This window comes from Ceratotherium simum, chromosome 15, assembly GCF_057802395.1.
Source record: "Ceratotherium simum simum isolate JZ-2026a chromosome 15, ASM5780239v1, whole genome shotgun sequence".
Classification (NCBI taxonomy): domain Eukaryota; kingdom Metazoa; phylum Chordata; class Mammalia; order Perissodactyla; family Rhinocerotidae; genus Ceratotherium; species Ceratotherium simum.
Genome location: NC_141914.1, coordinates 17,997,953 through 18,012,305, shown reverse-complemented (window position 1 = coordinate 18,012,305; position 14,353 = coordinate 17,997,953). Strand labels below are relative to the sequence as shown.

At 38.6% G+C, this 14,353-nt stretch overlaps 1 protein-coding gene across 4 annotated transcripts in view; it reads left to right on the top strand.

Moving 5' to 3' along the window:
• LSAMP (limbic system associated membrane protein) overlaps window positions 1–14,353 on the top strand; it is a 603,037-nt gene that overhangs the window by 563,064 nt on the left and 25,620 nt on the right. For 2 of the 4 annotated variants that reach the window (XM_014792226.2, XM_087439641.1), the window contains exons 5-7: window positions 1,457–1,577; window positions 2,062–2,210; window positions 9,036–9,071. In XM_014792226.2, the coding sequence (XP_014647712.1) occupies window positions 1,457–1,577; window positions 2,062–2,210; window positions 9,036–9,071 (306 nt within the window). The remainder of the gene's footprint in view (window positions 1–1,456; window positions 1,578–2,061; window positions 2,211–9,035; window positions 9,072–14,353) is intronic. The other 2 variants (XM_004436551.3, XM_087439642.1) reach the window with 1 other exon arrangement.

The window sequence follows — 14,353 nt, the reverse complement described above, 5'->3', positions numbered from 1 at the left end:
CCAGGACTCCTAGTTTCCAATCCAGGGTCCTTTCCATTCATTATGTTGCCTTTTTGTGCCTATGCAAAAAACGAGCAGATAAGTCTAAAGGAAAACAACAACAAAAAGCCCATCTGGCACGTCTGTCTACTCTCGGGCTGGCAGTGCTTACCCAAATGAGTTCCAACTCCTCCTCTCTCTGACAGTGATTTAAAGATGTCCGAGCTGATGTGAAAATGAAATGGGGGAAAAACTTGCAGACTAACCTGGTGCTTTTGTACATCCTTTTTAACTAAGATCAGAGTCTTCTATAGGCAGAAAACTCTGAAAATAGTTTTTGAATATGAAGAAAAAAATTCAGAAATAAATGAGTTGAACCAGGTGCTGAAGAGCAGAGATTTAAATGAATTTTATATACTAGAGTACACTTCACTATTTTCCCTAAATAAGCTTTTTCCTATACAAAGTCTAAAGAGATTGTTTGGGTCTATTTTTCCCATGAGCACACAGCCAAGTTGTCATTTTCTTGCAAATGACCTTTGGACAGAAAAGTCCTTTTCTCCTTGAAGGTCCGTAACCTGCACAAACCCAGAATCACCAAGCAAGGAGCTTGAGTCTACCATCCTAGCTCAGTCATGTGGATTTGTAAACACTTGTTCCACCCTCTGTACGACTGTTTGAAAGAATCATAGGAAATTTGAATGTCAGATGTGTTTCTTAGCTCATTTCAAGCCTGTTACAGTTTTGTAGGTACAGAGCTAAGCAGAAAAAATCAAGTGCACAGCTTCCAGAGAGAGTGGAAGACTGATGCACCAGGAAGGCTTCTGTGCACCAGAATAGATTTCCAACTGCACCCTCACACATAAAAGCACAGTTTACCTGGGTCATAGCAGTAAGGGAACACATAGGAGGAAAAAAGGCAAAGTAATCATCTAATATTAGTTGGTTTTTCTGAATTCCTGCACAAATATCAGGCTAAGCTTGGGTTGGGAGAACTTCAGCCCTGTGTTATTTTCATCAGAATTCATGCTCCCGTCTCAAACTATAACAATAATAATAACGATAATGAAAAATAAAAATGCTCAAATTCATACCTTTTAAATCCCAAGTCCTCTAGTATCACTGCTTAATTTATGAAAAGAAAACAACTATGCAAATATTACCATCTATGGTTGGAATAATTGATGATCTATTGGAGGAGGGAAAAAGAAATCCTGGATTCCATTTCCATAAAACCCTGTTAAGTGCCCCATCTAAGTAAACCAAGTCTGTGGTTTCATTAACAATCTCTTCGTTTTATTTAGTTTTCTAGTGATAGTCTCATTCAGCTGGCCACATAATTCATGTAAATGGAGCTTTAAGACTATTCTTTTCCTGCTTGTCTCCAATCAGATTGTCCTTTCTAATTCTTTCTCGCGTGGAAATTTGGGAGCGCCCTCTGACTCTCATGTAAACTATATGCCTGTCCTTCCTACAGATCCTCCCACCATCACAGAATCCAAGAGCAATGAAGCCACTACAGGGCGACAAGCTTCGCTCAAATGTGAGGCCTCAGCAGTGCCTGCACCTGACTTTGAGTGGTACCGAGATGACACCAGGTATGTGCCAAACCTGCCTTCCCCCACTGCTCTGCTAGGTGGGCCTAGGGGCACTAGAAGCTTTAGTGACAAAACCAAGCCCTGCTGTAATTATGCAGGCCTATTCTATTAGACTCCTCCTTTTCCAAAGCTTCCTATCAGGTGCTTTGGAGCCTGTAGCTCTTAAGCTGAAGCCCCAAATCACTCAGGTTGCATGCAGAGTGAGGTAGCTGATTCAGTGGGTAGCTTCCACCTGCATGTCTTTCTTGCTGAGTGCAGAAACCAAAGCCCAATGAAACACATCCATTTCTGAGTCTTCTCTGTCGATGGACATTGATTCTGACAACATGCGATTATATGGTTAAAATGAGAAATTGAGCAGGGAATGACAAATGCTAACTTCATCCTTTCTCTCCTTTTTCCTCCAATATAATGATGACAAAGGAATTACTACTCCAAATCTTCATCAATGTTTCTTTTTACTCTTCTGTTTTTGAACTCTTAGGATAACCAGTGCCAATGGCCTTGAGATTAAAAGCACGGAAGGCCAGTCCTCCCTGACGGTGACCAACGTCACTGAGGAACACTATGGCAACTACACCTGTGTGGCTGCCAACAACCTGGGGGTCACCAATGCCAGCCTGGTCCTTTTCAGTAAGTATGCCAAAATGGGCCAACTTGGGAGAACAAGTGGATTGAATTCTCCCAAGGAAAACTTGCAAATCATTCCTCATCTATTAAAAGTAAACTTGTACAAAAGTCAGAATGTAGTCACTGAGACAAAAACACAGGTTCTCAATCCCTATGCATAAGGCAAGATGTACAAATTGAATAACCTCTCTCTGTTCCTAGCTTACTTTTGATAACTGTCTTTGTTTTTTGTTTATTTGTTTAGTTTTGGTTTTTTTCTCTGGTTGGTTAAAACATAAGAACATTCAGAGAACACAAATTTGTTTGGTGATGGTCTTTTTAAGGAGCAGATGTGATGTAAGATCCTGGAAAAAGGATGGTGGTTAAAAAATGGCAGTGATGAGAGAGATTGAGGAAGAAACATTCAGTGAGGATGAATAAGGTCCTGGGAGAAGGGAGAAGCTGGAAAAAGAAGGTGTATTTTTAACAACACGAGAGGAAAGGTGGAATGAATGATGAAAACATAATATAAAATCTGAAGGAAGAAAAATGGTTGCAGAAAGGTTTCCATATGACAGCGGGAAACATTACTTGTCTGATGTATTTTTGGAAGAGAGATGGAAAGGTAGGAGGGAGGAGCATTTCTGAAGACCAAGAAGATCCTACAGGCAGACTGAGGAGGGATCAGTCACTTTAAGTTACCGATGTTAGTAGGAGAGCCCACCTTGGAGCCTTGCCCATAGCAGCAGGTTACTGTCAGGTACCTGACCCCCTGCCCTGTTGGCCTCGTGGCTATGAGCATAGAAGTGAATGACCCCCGAGAAACAGAAGAATGATGGGTAAGATCAGGGGAAAATGATAACATTTGGAATAGGGAAATGTTTGTCAGAATAAGTAAAACAAACAAAAAAGTTAGCACATGCTGGGCCAGAAAGTTCATTTGCACTAAAGGAGGCAGTCCAAAGAATTTACTATTATTATTTTGGAGTAGCAAGCTACTCTTGCAATAGCAAGGAGGTTTTTTTCTGCACAGGTTCAACTGGGAAATCTAGAAATCCTATGACCAGGAGAGATGTCTCCATCTTGCTTTATTCAGTTTAGATGAGCCTTCAAGAAGGATTTTTAGGAGAAAATTCAATTTACGTGAGAATTCTCTTGAAATGTAGTATTAAAGCCATTTTTAAACTGCTCAAGATCCAACACTACTAATAAAAAACAACCACCACAAACTATTCTAAATCTGACCTTCAGTTTCTCAATCGTAACTCCTATTGACTTCAGTCTGTAGTGGTTTGCTGGGATACAGCTATACAAATGCTGTGTCAATATGAAGTTTAAGATGCATATTCTCATTTACTTGTCTCCAAAGAACAAATGTTCTTTGCTTCAGCTAGAGATATTAATATCTCAAAAACCCTTGAGAAGATATTTATTAAGAAATGTAGTTACCTGTTTCATTCCTGACATTAGGGATTCCATAAACGGGGGTGGGGGGGGGAGGGGGAGACAGCCTCAACTATGAATTTGAAATTCCAACAAATCTAAGATGACCTGGTTAAGTAGAACAACATACACTTAACAAGAGGTTTTATAGGGATTGGGAAAGAGAAAATGAAACAATTGGATTAGTTAGAGAAACTGAACAACCATAAATTTGCATTAAAGTATCTTGTCATCCTATCCTAACCAGAGGAAGAAGCGTGCTAATGAAATATTTCAAACAATAAATAAAATGATACCTATAGACTGAGAGAGACAAAGGGAAAGGAGGATGGAACGATGGGATACTTGAAGAGGAGACAGAGTGCATGAGCTGGTCAGAGATAGTGGAGATACTGCTAATTCGTGGGTGGTGATGAAAGATAATATGAAACTCTGTAATACCACCGCCCTATTCACAAAAGTCCATTTAAAGGACTCAACCCAGTGACATTAAGAAATGTCAAGAATCTTACAGAATTTCTGTTTATAAACTGAGAATCAAGGAATTGGGCAAGTATATCATATTCCTATTGCCCTTGATGACTTCACAGAAGTCACCCTGAATTATGTCTTTGAAAAGTGCACATGGCCGTGATTATGATGTACTACTTCCCTGTGGGCCCATACAGGCGCTAGCTCTGCACTGAGCAGCTTGCAGAGGCAGCACAGGTATCAGCATTCGGTTTGGAATTGATTTCCCACCTTATGGGAAAGTTAGGAGGTGTAATACTTCCAGAAGAATAGAAAATGAAAGGTCATTAGTCTTTGAGATGAAAAGAAGCCATTATAGTTGTGGAAAATTAGTGATTCTACTTCCCTATTTCTTAAACCCAACGTCAAGTACAAACATTTTAATGGGGAAACTCTGCTTCTTCTGTAACAGGAATGCACTTCTACCATGCCCACCCCACCGCCGCCATTTAGGTTTGGGAGGTGCATTGTTACAGCCTTCATAGCTGGACCCTTGGGAATGTGGCTCTGTGGTAGCCTGTTTCACACAGGCAAGAAAGAAAGAGAGAAAGAGAGAGAAGGAAGAAGAAGGGAAGAAATGGAAAAAAAAAAAGTACACGTGTGCACAGATGGCCCATCACCTAGCTTTAAAGTAGATGGGTCTAGTGGGAAGAAGGAAGACATCGTTGGTGGCGGTACTTTTCCTCAGAACAGGGTTAGGAGGGGAGAGATGCTTGGGAGGGGTGGTTGCCGCCAGTGCCCTGATGGAGAGCACTGTGTGGGCAGCGGGGTGGTCTGCTGACCCAGCCAGTCCAGAGAAGACGAAGCAGCTGGTGAGCTGCTGCCGGCCAGAGGCAGCAGCAGGTAGAAACGCAGAGCCAGAGCCCCTGAAGAGTTCACGATTATTCATCTTCATTGGTCCATCAGCACATTTTCAGTGTCCACTGCAGTGGTGTGCTGACTTCTTACATAGTGTCAATCTGCGGTCACTGATATATCTTGTCCTCCACACATACATACATATACTTCTCCATTCTCTTTACAAATATGGACTTTTAAAGGAGTCAAAATAATTGAATGAGGGTTCAAGAATACATTGTATTCATAGTAATCTTTTTCTAAGCCAATGGAAGCATTCTTTTCTCATTTGTCTTATTCTCCACACATTCTAGCACTCTGTTTGTTAAGGATCCATACTACCTTAGTCTATATGTCCAAGTAATGCCTTTTACATCTTTTTCTTCATCCTGGACAAAGCATTACATTATATCATTGGACAAAGCGTTACATTATATCATTTTTCTGAACACATTAATCCAATAGTACAGTGTGTATGGGTAAGGATTCAGCTCCATAGTCTTTGTCAGATGTGGGAATATGCATCACATGGATGAAGACTTGGACTTCTGGTGATGCCACAAGAAGTTCCTCTGTGAGCACATGTAGCATAACAGGTTCCGTGTTTTCACAATGATGACTGCAGTGCACCCACAAAGGAAACCTATCTTGTTTTGATCCTTACAGTGAGTTACTTTTAAAGCAATGGATAGGGAGGAAGAATAAGGGTGATGATTTTAATGTCATCACTTCTTATCAAGCAAGTACTTACAAGATACCCTGTACGTGTGCTAAACACTTAATGTACACGATCTCATTTAATCATTAGGACAACCCTATTAAGTACTCATATTTCTTCATTATGCAAAGAAGTTAAGCAGCTAATGCAGCTAAGTAAGCTGCTGAGATTTAAATTCAGGTAAGCTGTTTCCACAGTCCACAATATCTAGATTTGCATATGTAGGGAAAATGTTAGGAGATGTATCTTTTGTAGTTTGGAGATGAGGAGACATCTAATTTCTTTCCCCTTTTTTCACTTAATGAGGTCTTTCCACTGACTAAATATCATTATATTCCGTCCCAGCCAGGAACACTGCTTCTGCCACCTCTCACTGTCATTTCATCTGGCCCCCATCAGCCTGGGTCCACTAGGTCAGTTAGACCATTGGCTTACCTTTGGCACATTGAGATTCTGAACTAATATCCCAGCCTAGTGGTTAGCGTCAACATTCCTAGGAGAGGAATATTCCCTCATGTTAAAAAATGACAGTCCTACTGATTCATTGCCTTCTGCTTTAGAGAAATGTGTGGATTGGTAAGGCATTTTGAAGCTATTGAGTGCAAAAGAATAAAAATACAAAGAAATCTACACTGGGCCATACCATATCAGTGTGTAGGAGGTTTTTAAATTTCCTTTATAATTTTAAAAGATCATTAACTTGTAAACCTATACTTCATTAAATTTCAAGTACTACCTAAGCTACCCAGCGCTGGAGAGAGCCCTTAAAAGGAGGGCCTCCCCCACTTCTTTAGAAACCATTTTAAATTATTATCTTAGGGGCTCAGCATTTAAACACACTACTTGATGATGCTAGTTAAGACTTGGCAAAGCCTCTTAACCAGCTACTTCTGGATGCCACATAATAAAACAGTTAGAGCAGCTATTTGAACTACCCACATGTAGTTTGAAAGACTGGCTGCCAACTCCTTATAAGGGCTCTCTGTGGGTACAATAGGAGATAGATGGGTGCTGGGATTAGTTTTACTTGCAAGAATAGGCATCGAATATACTAACTTCAGAAAGACCATTGAATATATGCACTACCCATTGGAAAATAGAAGAAAACCATATCTGAGTTAATAAATTACTTCTGTATATGTGCCCTACCCTTAACTCCAGCTTTTTGTCATTTAGGTGCTTTTAATTCAGAGGGTTTTCTTGTAAACTGTTAATGCCCATTTAACTGTTTCTCATGGTGTCCCAGCAGAATCAGCCAATAACACCCTCCTACCCCATTTAGCAGATAAGAAACCGAAGCCTAGAGTTAAGCGACTTACAAAGAGCCACAGCATATAGTACTGGGGTCACCCTTAAGAGTTGTGTTCCTAAAATCTCCCAATCCGTTGCTTAGCTATGTTGACCTCCTCAAGTATTAGCAGCCAAAAGACAAAACACATAGCAGCAAGGTCCTTGCCCTCCCCTACGTTTGAATATCAAAAGCTGGAGAATTTCTTTTTCATTTTAAGTGGTATTTACTTTACTTTACACTTTTACAGGAGCCCACAAACCCTAGCATAAACTATAAAATACAGCAGAATGATGGTGGAAGAATAAGGATTAAAAAGCTGGGATAGGGAAGCATCTAAGGAATGATAAGGCAGTAGGATGGAATTAAGAGAATGAGACAACTAATGGGGCATGATAGAGCTAAGAAGATGATAACAGGGTGGAGCTACGATGGTAATAACAAGCTGGAAAAAAGTTGAAAAGGCAATGAAAGGAGGGTGGGTGAGATGGTTTAACAATATAAACGGTCTTGTGGAAATGAGGGCAGAGTGCATTTACCCAGCTGTGAACAGTATGATGAGAAAATATTAAGCTGAGTCATTTAAACAGTCTGAATAATAATGGTAATAATAAAAATAAAATACAGTATAATGTGGGACAGTAATCTCCAACTGCTACATAAATGCTGAACGCAGTTTGGCTATTTATTTTCAAAGCTGGAAACTTAATACCAAATAACCAGTGGAGGTTTAAACCATTTTTCTCCTTGACACTTGTGTGACTAAGACACAGTTGTTCACTGTGCTATTATTGACTTGTTCCATCTTAATGCACTTAGGAAACGTTGGCATTTAAGCTACAACTTTCAGCCAAGCTAGAGAAAAGTTCACTCTGCAAGGAGACTGGGTTCTCTCAGTGTCCAGATTTATTGAGTGCCCAAATTCCAGACAAAATCTGCTCTTTCTAAGCGTATGGTACAAGATGGCAGGCAGATTAAATTTGAATGTGCACATATGCTTTTCTCTTTATGATTTTGATTTTTGTTGATTCTCATTTATCATTGGTCTTTATTTATCCAAGCTGCTAGGAGGAATGTAGAAAGGTGTGTGTTGATTATATTACACTGTAGGGTTTGAGGATAGCATGTAATGCATCCTATCCCCAATGCACCATTCTACCTTTCTGAAAGAGCCTCAGAGGAAGATTTAGAGTTAAACCTGGGTTTGATGAGACAAATAGAGGATATTTTAAAGCCTGAACTCTGCCAGCACATTCAGTTTATGGTCAGTAGCTTGAGGATGGGACTGGGAGGGACTCATAACCTAAGATCCTAGTGTTCAAGAGAATAGCACTTCTTATTACTCAACACGATGTATCCTCAGGCGAATTTGATCAGCTGATCGTTTCAAGTGAGTTTGTATTATCACAAGGATGTGGGATTAAGGAAAAGACTAAAAATAAAATTATATTATGCCAAGAAACTTATTACCTTGGCATTACTCTTGCCCTGATATCAATAATATGGAAGCAAAAAGCTGTGGGAAAAGTTGAATTAGTATTTCTCCAAACAAATTTTTCAGATGCTTGGCTAAAGCTGATAGGAACTGTAGGGCTTAGGGAGAGGAAAGGAGTCCTTAGCTACTGTGGGTCCATCTGTCATGAGTTAAAGAGACCAGAACCAGGACCAAGATGCATGATCTGAATTTGGTCACTACCAGTTTAAATACTGTCAACTCCAACCCTCCAAAAAATCTATTATTTTGGTAGTGGATTTTTCCAGTGCGGGGTAGGATCCTGTTTGTAGGGTTATCACAATAGGATGTTGTCCCCTACTCTAGCTACGTTGTTTTAAAAGGCTTTGGATTTTGAATTTTACTAACAGCTCACTGATACTTTAGTGTTGGCAAGAAGAACAGACTAATGCTTTATCGGAGATGTAATCCTATAGGCATAGACGTCCATCTGTTTTATAATTGTCTGAGTAGCTAAACATGAGTAAGATAGATATATATGCATATATATTTATATTATATATAAACTCTCCATGATGCTTACTATTCTTTCCCCTTTAGAGCGTGTTTTACCCACAATCCCCCACCCCATTCAAGGTCAGTATGATTTTTATCACTGTAGCTCTGTTGCTGGGTCATTCTCCATCATCTATAATGTGGAAAACACACAAAGGGGGAAACACATTCAGAAAATTCACATATAATAGAAATCATTTTTGTCCTTGAACCTTCAAAAGAAAGTCAATTGCCCCACACCATTGATAAGCATGTAACAGATCTGTCATCTGACTTAACTTCAAGTTGGTCAGTAGTTGGGGAGATGATGCTAAACTCAGAAAGCGATTTTTTCTTCCGTTAGTATGTATTATAGGTAACTATGAACTCACATATTTGGAACAGTCAGTTAAATTCTGTAGCTCGTAAAGACATGAATCCTCTGACTACCCTCACGTTTGAAAGCTTATACAATCAAAATCTGAGGTCATTGGTATTACTTGTAAAAAGGAATTTATCTGCTGCCAAAGGTTGAACTCAACCAGATTACAAGGACATTACTTTTTCTTAAAGTCTTGGCCAATTTGGGCACTTTTCCTCTCAAAGTAGCTGTTTTAGAAAACACAAATGAAAAAACAAGGTGGTCATTCTGTATTCCTTTTCATAAAACTTTCCACACACTCAAACCAAATTTTGCCTCCTACATCACATTTAGATGCAAGTTACAGCCCCAACCTTCTAGCTTAAGGCTATTTAAAGGCAAATTGGCAAATAAAATTAAAACAATACAAAAAAATCTGAAATGAAACCAACCGACCATTGAAATTAAATTCCAGAAAAGTGATTTGCAAATAACACTCAAAGACCTGAGAAAAAATGGAAAGTAGGCCATGCGGGGCCTAGTGCAGAAAAAATAAATCCAATTAAACAAGATTATTGTATACACTATAAAGGAAATGTGCTCAGAATTAAAGGTAGAAGGCTGCTATTTTATAAATTTGAAGACGGATCATGTTTCATTAACATTTGTCCAAACTAAAAATTAGGCCAGACTTGGGTGTAAATATTCAGAATGTCAATAATACAACGTTTTGCATATGTATATATTCACATATATGCAAATTTATTTTAATTATATTTGAAATGAGGATTGCAAGGTTTCATGGATCAATTAGACATCTTAATAAAAGAGTTATTCTTAAATTTTAAGAAGGGTCCAAACTATTTTTAGAAGAACTCTGTTGAATAAAATCCTTCCCTAAAACATTAATGAAATCTGTTTCTTTTCCCAGCCACTAAAAATAACTGTTAAAATGTGGCTGTTTTTTAGGCTTGACATGAAACTTAGTGTTCATGGAAAATATCCCATTTTGAATTCCTGACATGCCACAATTATTTTAATACCTTTATCTTCTAGTGTTGCTGCAGAGATTGACACCACTTTATCATGTTGCCATCTTGCAAATATCTAGATGTGACAAACACACACATACACATTTGTCCCAATGGATAACATTTTCAAAGAGGTCGTGCTCCATCCAAGATGAACTTTGTACAGTGTCACTATGATTCTAGGTGTCCTTTGTGAGAGCAGTTCTGCAGCCACAAACTCAAATATTTTATCTGATCATACTTTATGATATATGTAACATTGAACAAAATGAAGCCAGACACTATTCACAAAGGACAGCTGTTGGATATCGAAAAAGAGTCTGGATCAGGGATGGAGCATGTGGGATTTTGTTGAACTTGATATTTTCCCACACACTGAATTGTTGATTGGAGAATGACCCTACTTTGATTTTACATTGTAGATAGACTGTATATAGCTTTCTTAGATCCAATAGTTTTAGAGAATATAGTTTATCTTACTACTAATACTTTGGGCTTCTGCTGGTAGAAATTGAAAAGCTGTTCATGGAGATGGGATAGCTGGTGTGAGAGGTTGGTACAGCAAGATAGTGCCCTCTTAAGTTCCCAGGTTCTTCCATGGACTTTAACTTTGTGGACATCAAATCCCTTTTCTCCTCTTCTTTCCAATCAAGATGGCAACTCATCTGAAATGCAATCTTCCCTTGGAAAAAAATACTAACATATAGCATCTTTAATTCTTTTTATAGTGCCACTTAAGTACCAAAATACCTATGAAAAACATGCCTGCTTCACTGTGGTCATAACCATAGCACAAAACACCTTCTTTAATTAAATATTGTATATCATCATCATCTATGTGGAATCCTAACATTTCAACATTAAAGTGTTCAGATGTCTATAAGCAGTTGGTTGATGCAAATGGTCTGAAGAATTTTGAACCAATTTCCTTAAGGTGTTTTGAAAGTAAGAGAATGTCCCATAGGTCCTTTTCTGTCCTCCCATCACGAAAAAGAGAACTTGCCCTCCTGATTTCCAAGAACAGAAATACATGTTTAATTTCAGCTGCTTCATTGTTAATATTTCTTTTCTTCATTGTTAATATTTCTCCCCTCCTACCCCCACTCTCCATGGCTCATCAAGCTGACGGGGGAGAAACAGCAGAGTCGCAGCAGGAATGCAGTCCTAAACCCCTTCAAGCTGTGATTAAACAAAAACAAGGCTCAATAAATCAAATGTATTTCCCTTGGGTTTCCTTCATCATATTGCTTGATTTTCTGCAGTGATAATAATACTACTGGAATTACACCAAAGGATAATTTGTATTGTCTGTGGCCAATCAGAAATTTTCAAATGTCGTTTCCTATTCGGCCAAAAACCAAGCAAAAAAATCAGTGGGCTTCCTTCCTCCTTAATTTAAAAGTTATATATAAAAAAAATAAAATGAAGAGTGTTCCCTTCTTGATCTGTTTCTGATAGGTGTTTTTTCCCATTAATTTTAATTTAGGTTTATTTATTCTGAAATGATCCTGAATTGCATATATTTGCATAACTACCCCTGATTATATAGCCGCAGAAAATCCACTGAATTGTAAAATGAAGGAAGAATCGGCTCTAAATGTCTGAGGGAACTTTTCCCACTTTGTTGGGCTCAAATCATTTCCTGAGGCCTCTGAATCCTGGGAAACAATAACAATGCTCTCCTCTCCTCCCCATAAGCTTGCTTGTGCATAGCGCTTCATGATGGAAGTGTACCTAGAGATGGTCTCACATTTAGAAAGACTGCAGGTTCAGAATGAGGCGACAAAACCAGCCTCGGAAAGTTAAAATGAAGTGAAAGAAGAGAAAAGGAGAGGACGAACCACCATTGTTTTGTTTTTATCACCTTCAAGTGAAGAATTCCCTTGAGCTTGAGGCACTCTGGTCTCCATCAGCCCATCCTTTTCCCATCACTGCAACTTGAAAAAAAAAAAATTAATAACCCCGGAATGCGTCTCACCTGTTCGCCTCCCATCTGATTATTTATCCCAAGTGAACAGCCTTTCCATTCACTAACCCCGTGTGGCGAGTGGGTTTGGGAAATGTTGAGATTATCTTCCAGGTTCAGGCTTTGCGCTGGGTTTGTTCACAGCTGCTTGCCATCAGCTCCTGTTTTTCCATTGATAAAACACATCGCACATGGCTGGGTTTGCATGATTAATACAGCTGTCTAAAGCTTTCTCTGAAAACAAAACAAACCCCCCCAAAATTAAAGTTGGAAAAAAAAATTAAAATCTAACCCACAAACAAACCAGGCTTGCAGAAATCTGAAGTCCTCCCGGTGGGAGAAGGGTAGTGTTGTGGGCAGGCCTGGCATCAGAACATCCCGATTCTATCGACAGTGGGAGGAGGAGATATACCTGCCCTCACCTGGTACTCCCAGAAATGGATTCTCAAAATCAGATTCCACTGGGATGGAAAGAAAACTGGGAGAAAAATCCTAAAAATATCCCATGCTGTGAAGAAGACTGGACAATCTCTACAGCTTCATTTATTTTCTGTGGGATGTTATCCCAAGTATTAACGAGAAAATGCCTCTTTTCAGCTCCTTATTATAACAGCAGTTTTACTTTGTCTAATAATAAAGGTAATATTAATAATAATAATAATAATAGCTAACATAGATAGTGGGCTTCTTATGTACCAATAGAGTTCTAAGGGCTTTTGCGTGTATTAACTCAGTTAATCCCCACAACCCTAGGAAACTAACATCACCTTCTCCCAAACTTTTTAATAATCAAAGTACACCCAAATTCCAATCTACCCCATGCTGCACCCAGTCACATATATAAACTTACAGTACATTATAAATAACCATTATGTATGCATTCCTGTTCACTAGCTATGTATCTGTCTAATGAATTTTAAACACTCATCTAATTTATTTTATGTGTTATAATGCTTATAATATATAATACTCAGCTACCTTACTATCCATACACTTTTACAAAGGCCATTGCCAAATATACTCTATACACAGAGATGGATGCTCAACTCATACAGAGATTTATATGAAAGCATTCATCTTTAAAAAACATGAGCAGAGCTATCTGGCATCAGCACATCTAATTTCACACACTTATTCAGGCTGATTTACATACACACCTCTATTAATCATGGATAATTACTAGCATTGTTCTCTTTAATTCAGTTTTTCCAACTGTGAAATGGGAAAGAAATTATATTTTTCATGCCTACAAGCTCAAAGTAGTATTTTAAATAATATATAAAAGAGAACTTCAAGTTACTAGAAAGATAGCATATTGAATTTAAAATAATCGTATTCAGATACACATATTTCTTATAATTTTTAAAAGTTCTGGTATTTAAAGATGTGCTTCTTTCATATTGCCTGAGTATTAACTAGATATGAGTTCAGTGTGGCTTCATCATAGTTTGACATATTATGGATTCTAGGGATGTCTGAAATGCCCACACTACTAACAAGTTGAAATATAGAAGTATCCCAAGGCCAAATAAAAGATTTTTCATGATTTGTCACCAATATCATAATATTACACTTAAGAGGCACTGCAGGTTGCACAGTTTCCTATAGTGTGGCGCACACACACACACTCACGCACTGTCAGTGGATGCCCGTCATGCACAGTACCGCTAGTCAGTCTAATCCAAAGTCATCAGTCTAAAGAAGCTGCCCGTTTTTCTGGTCAAAGGTGTAAACCATATTCTCGGAAAGATTTCAGTTTTTAAATACATCTCTCCTTTCCCACTAGCTGGTGGAAATAAGGGCCTTGTTTTTACTAATAGAACTTAGGCAGCCATGTCAACACAAATTTACAGCAAAATCGTGAGCCCTGATTAATACCCATGAAGATAATTAAGAGTTGACATGAATACCTGATAACCATCCCCCGACTCCTTTACTAGGAACAACAGTCCGATCTCCTCTTCATTTTCTTTAGTGGCTGAGAACGAAGTGGGATAGTTGTGCCAATACCTCACCTGGAATCAAT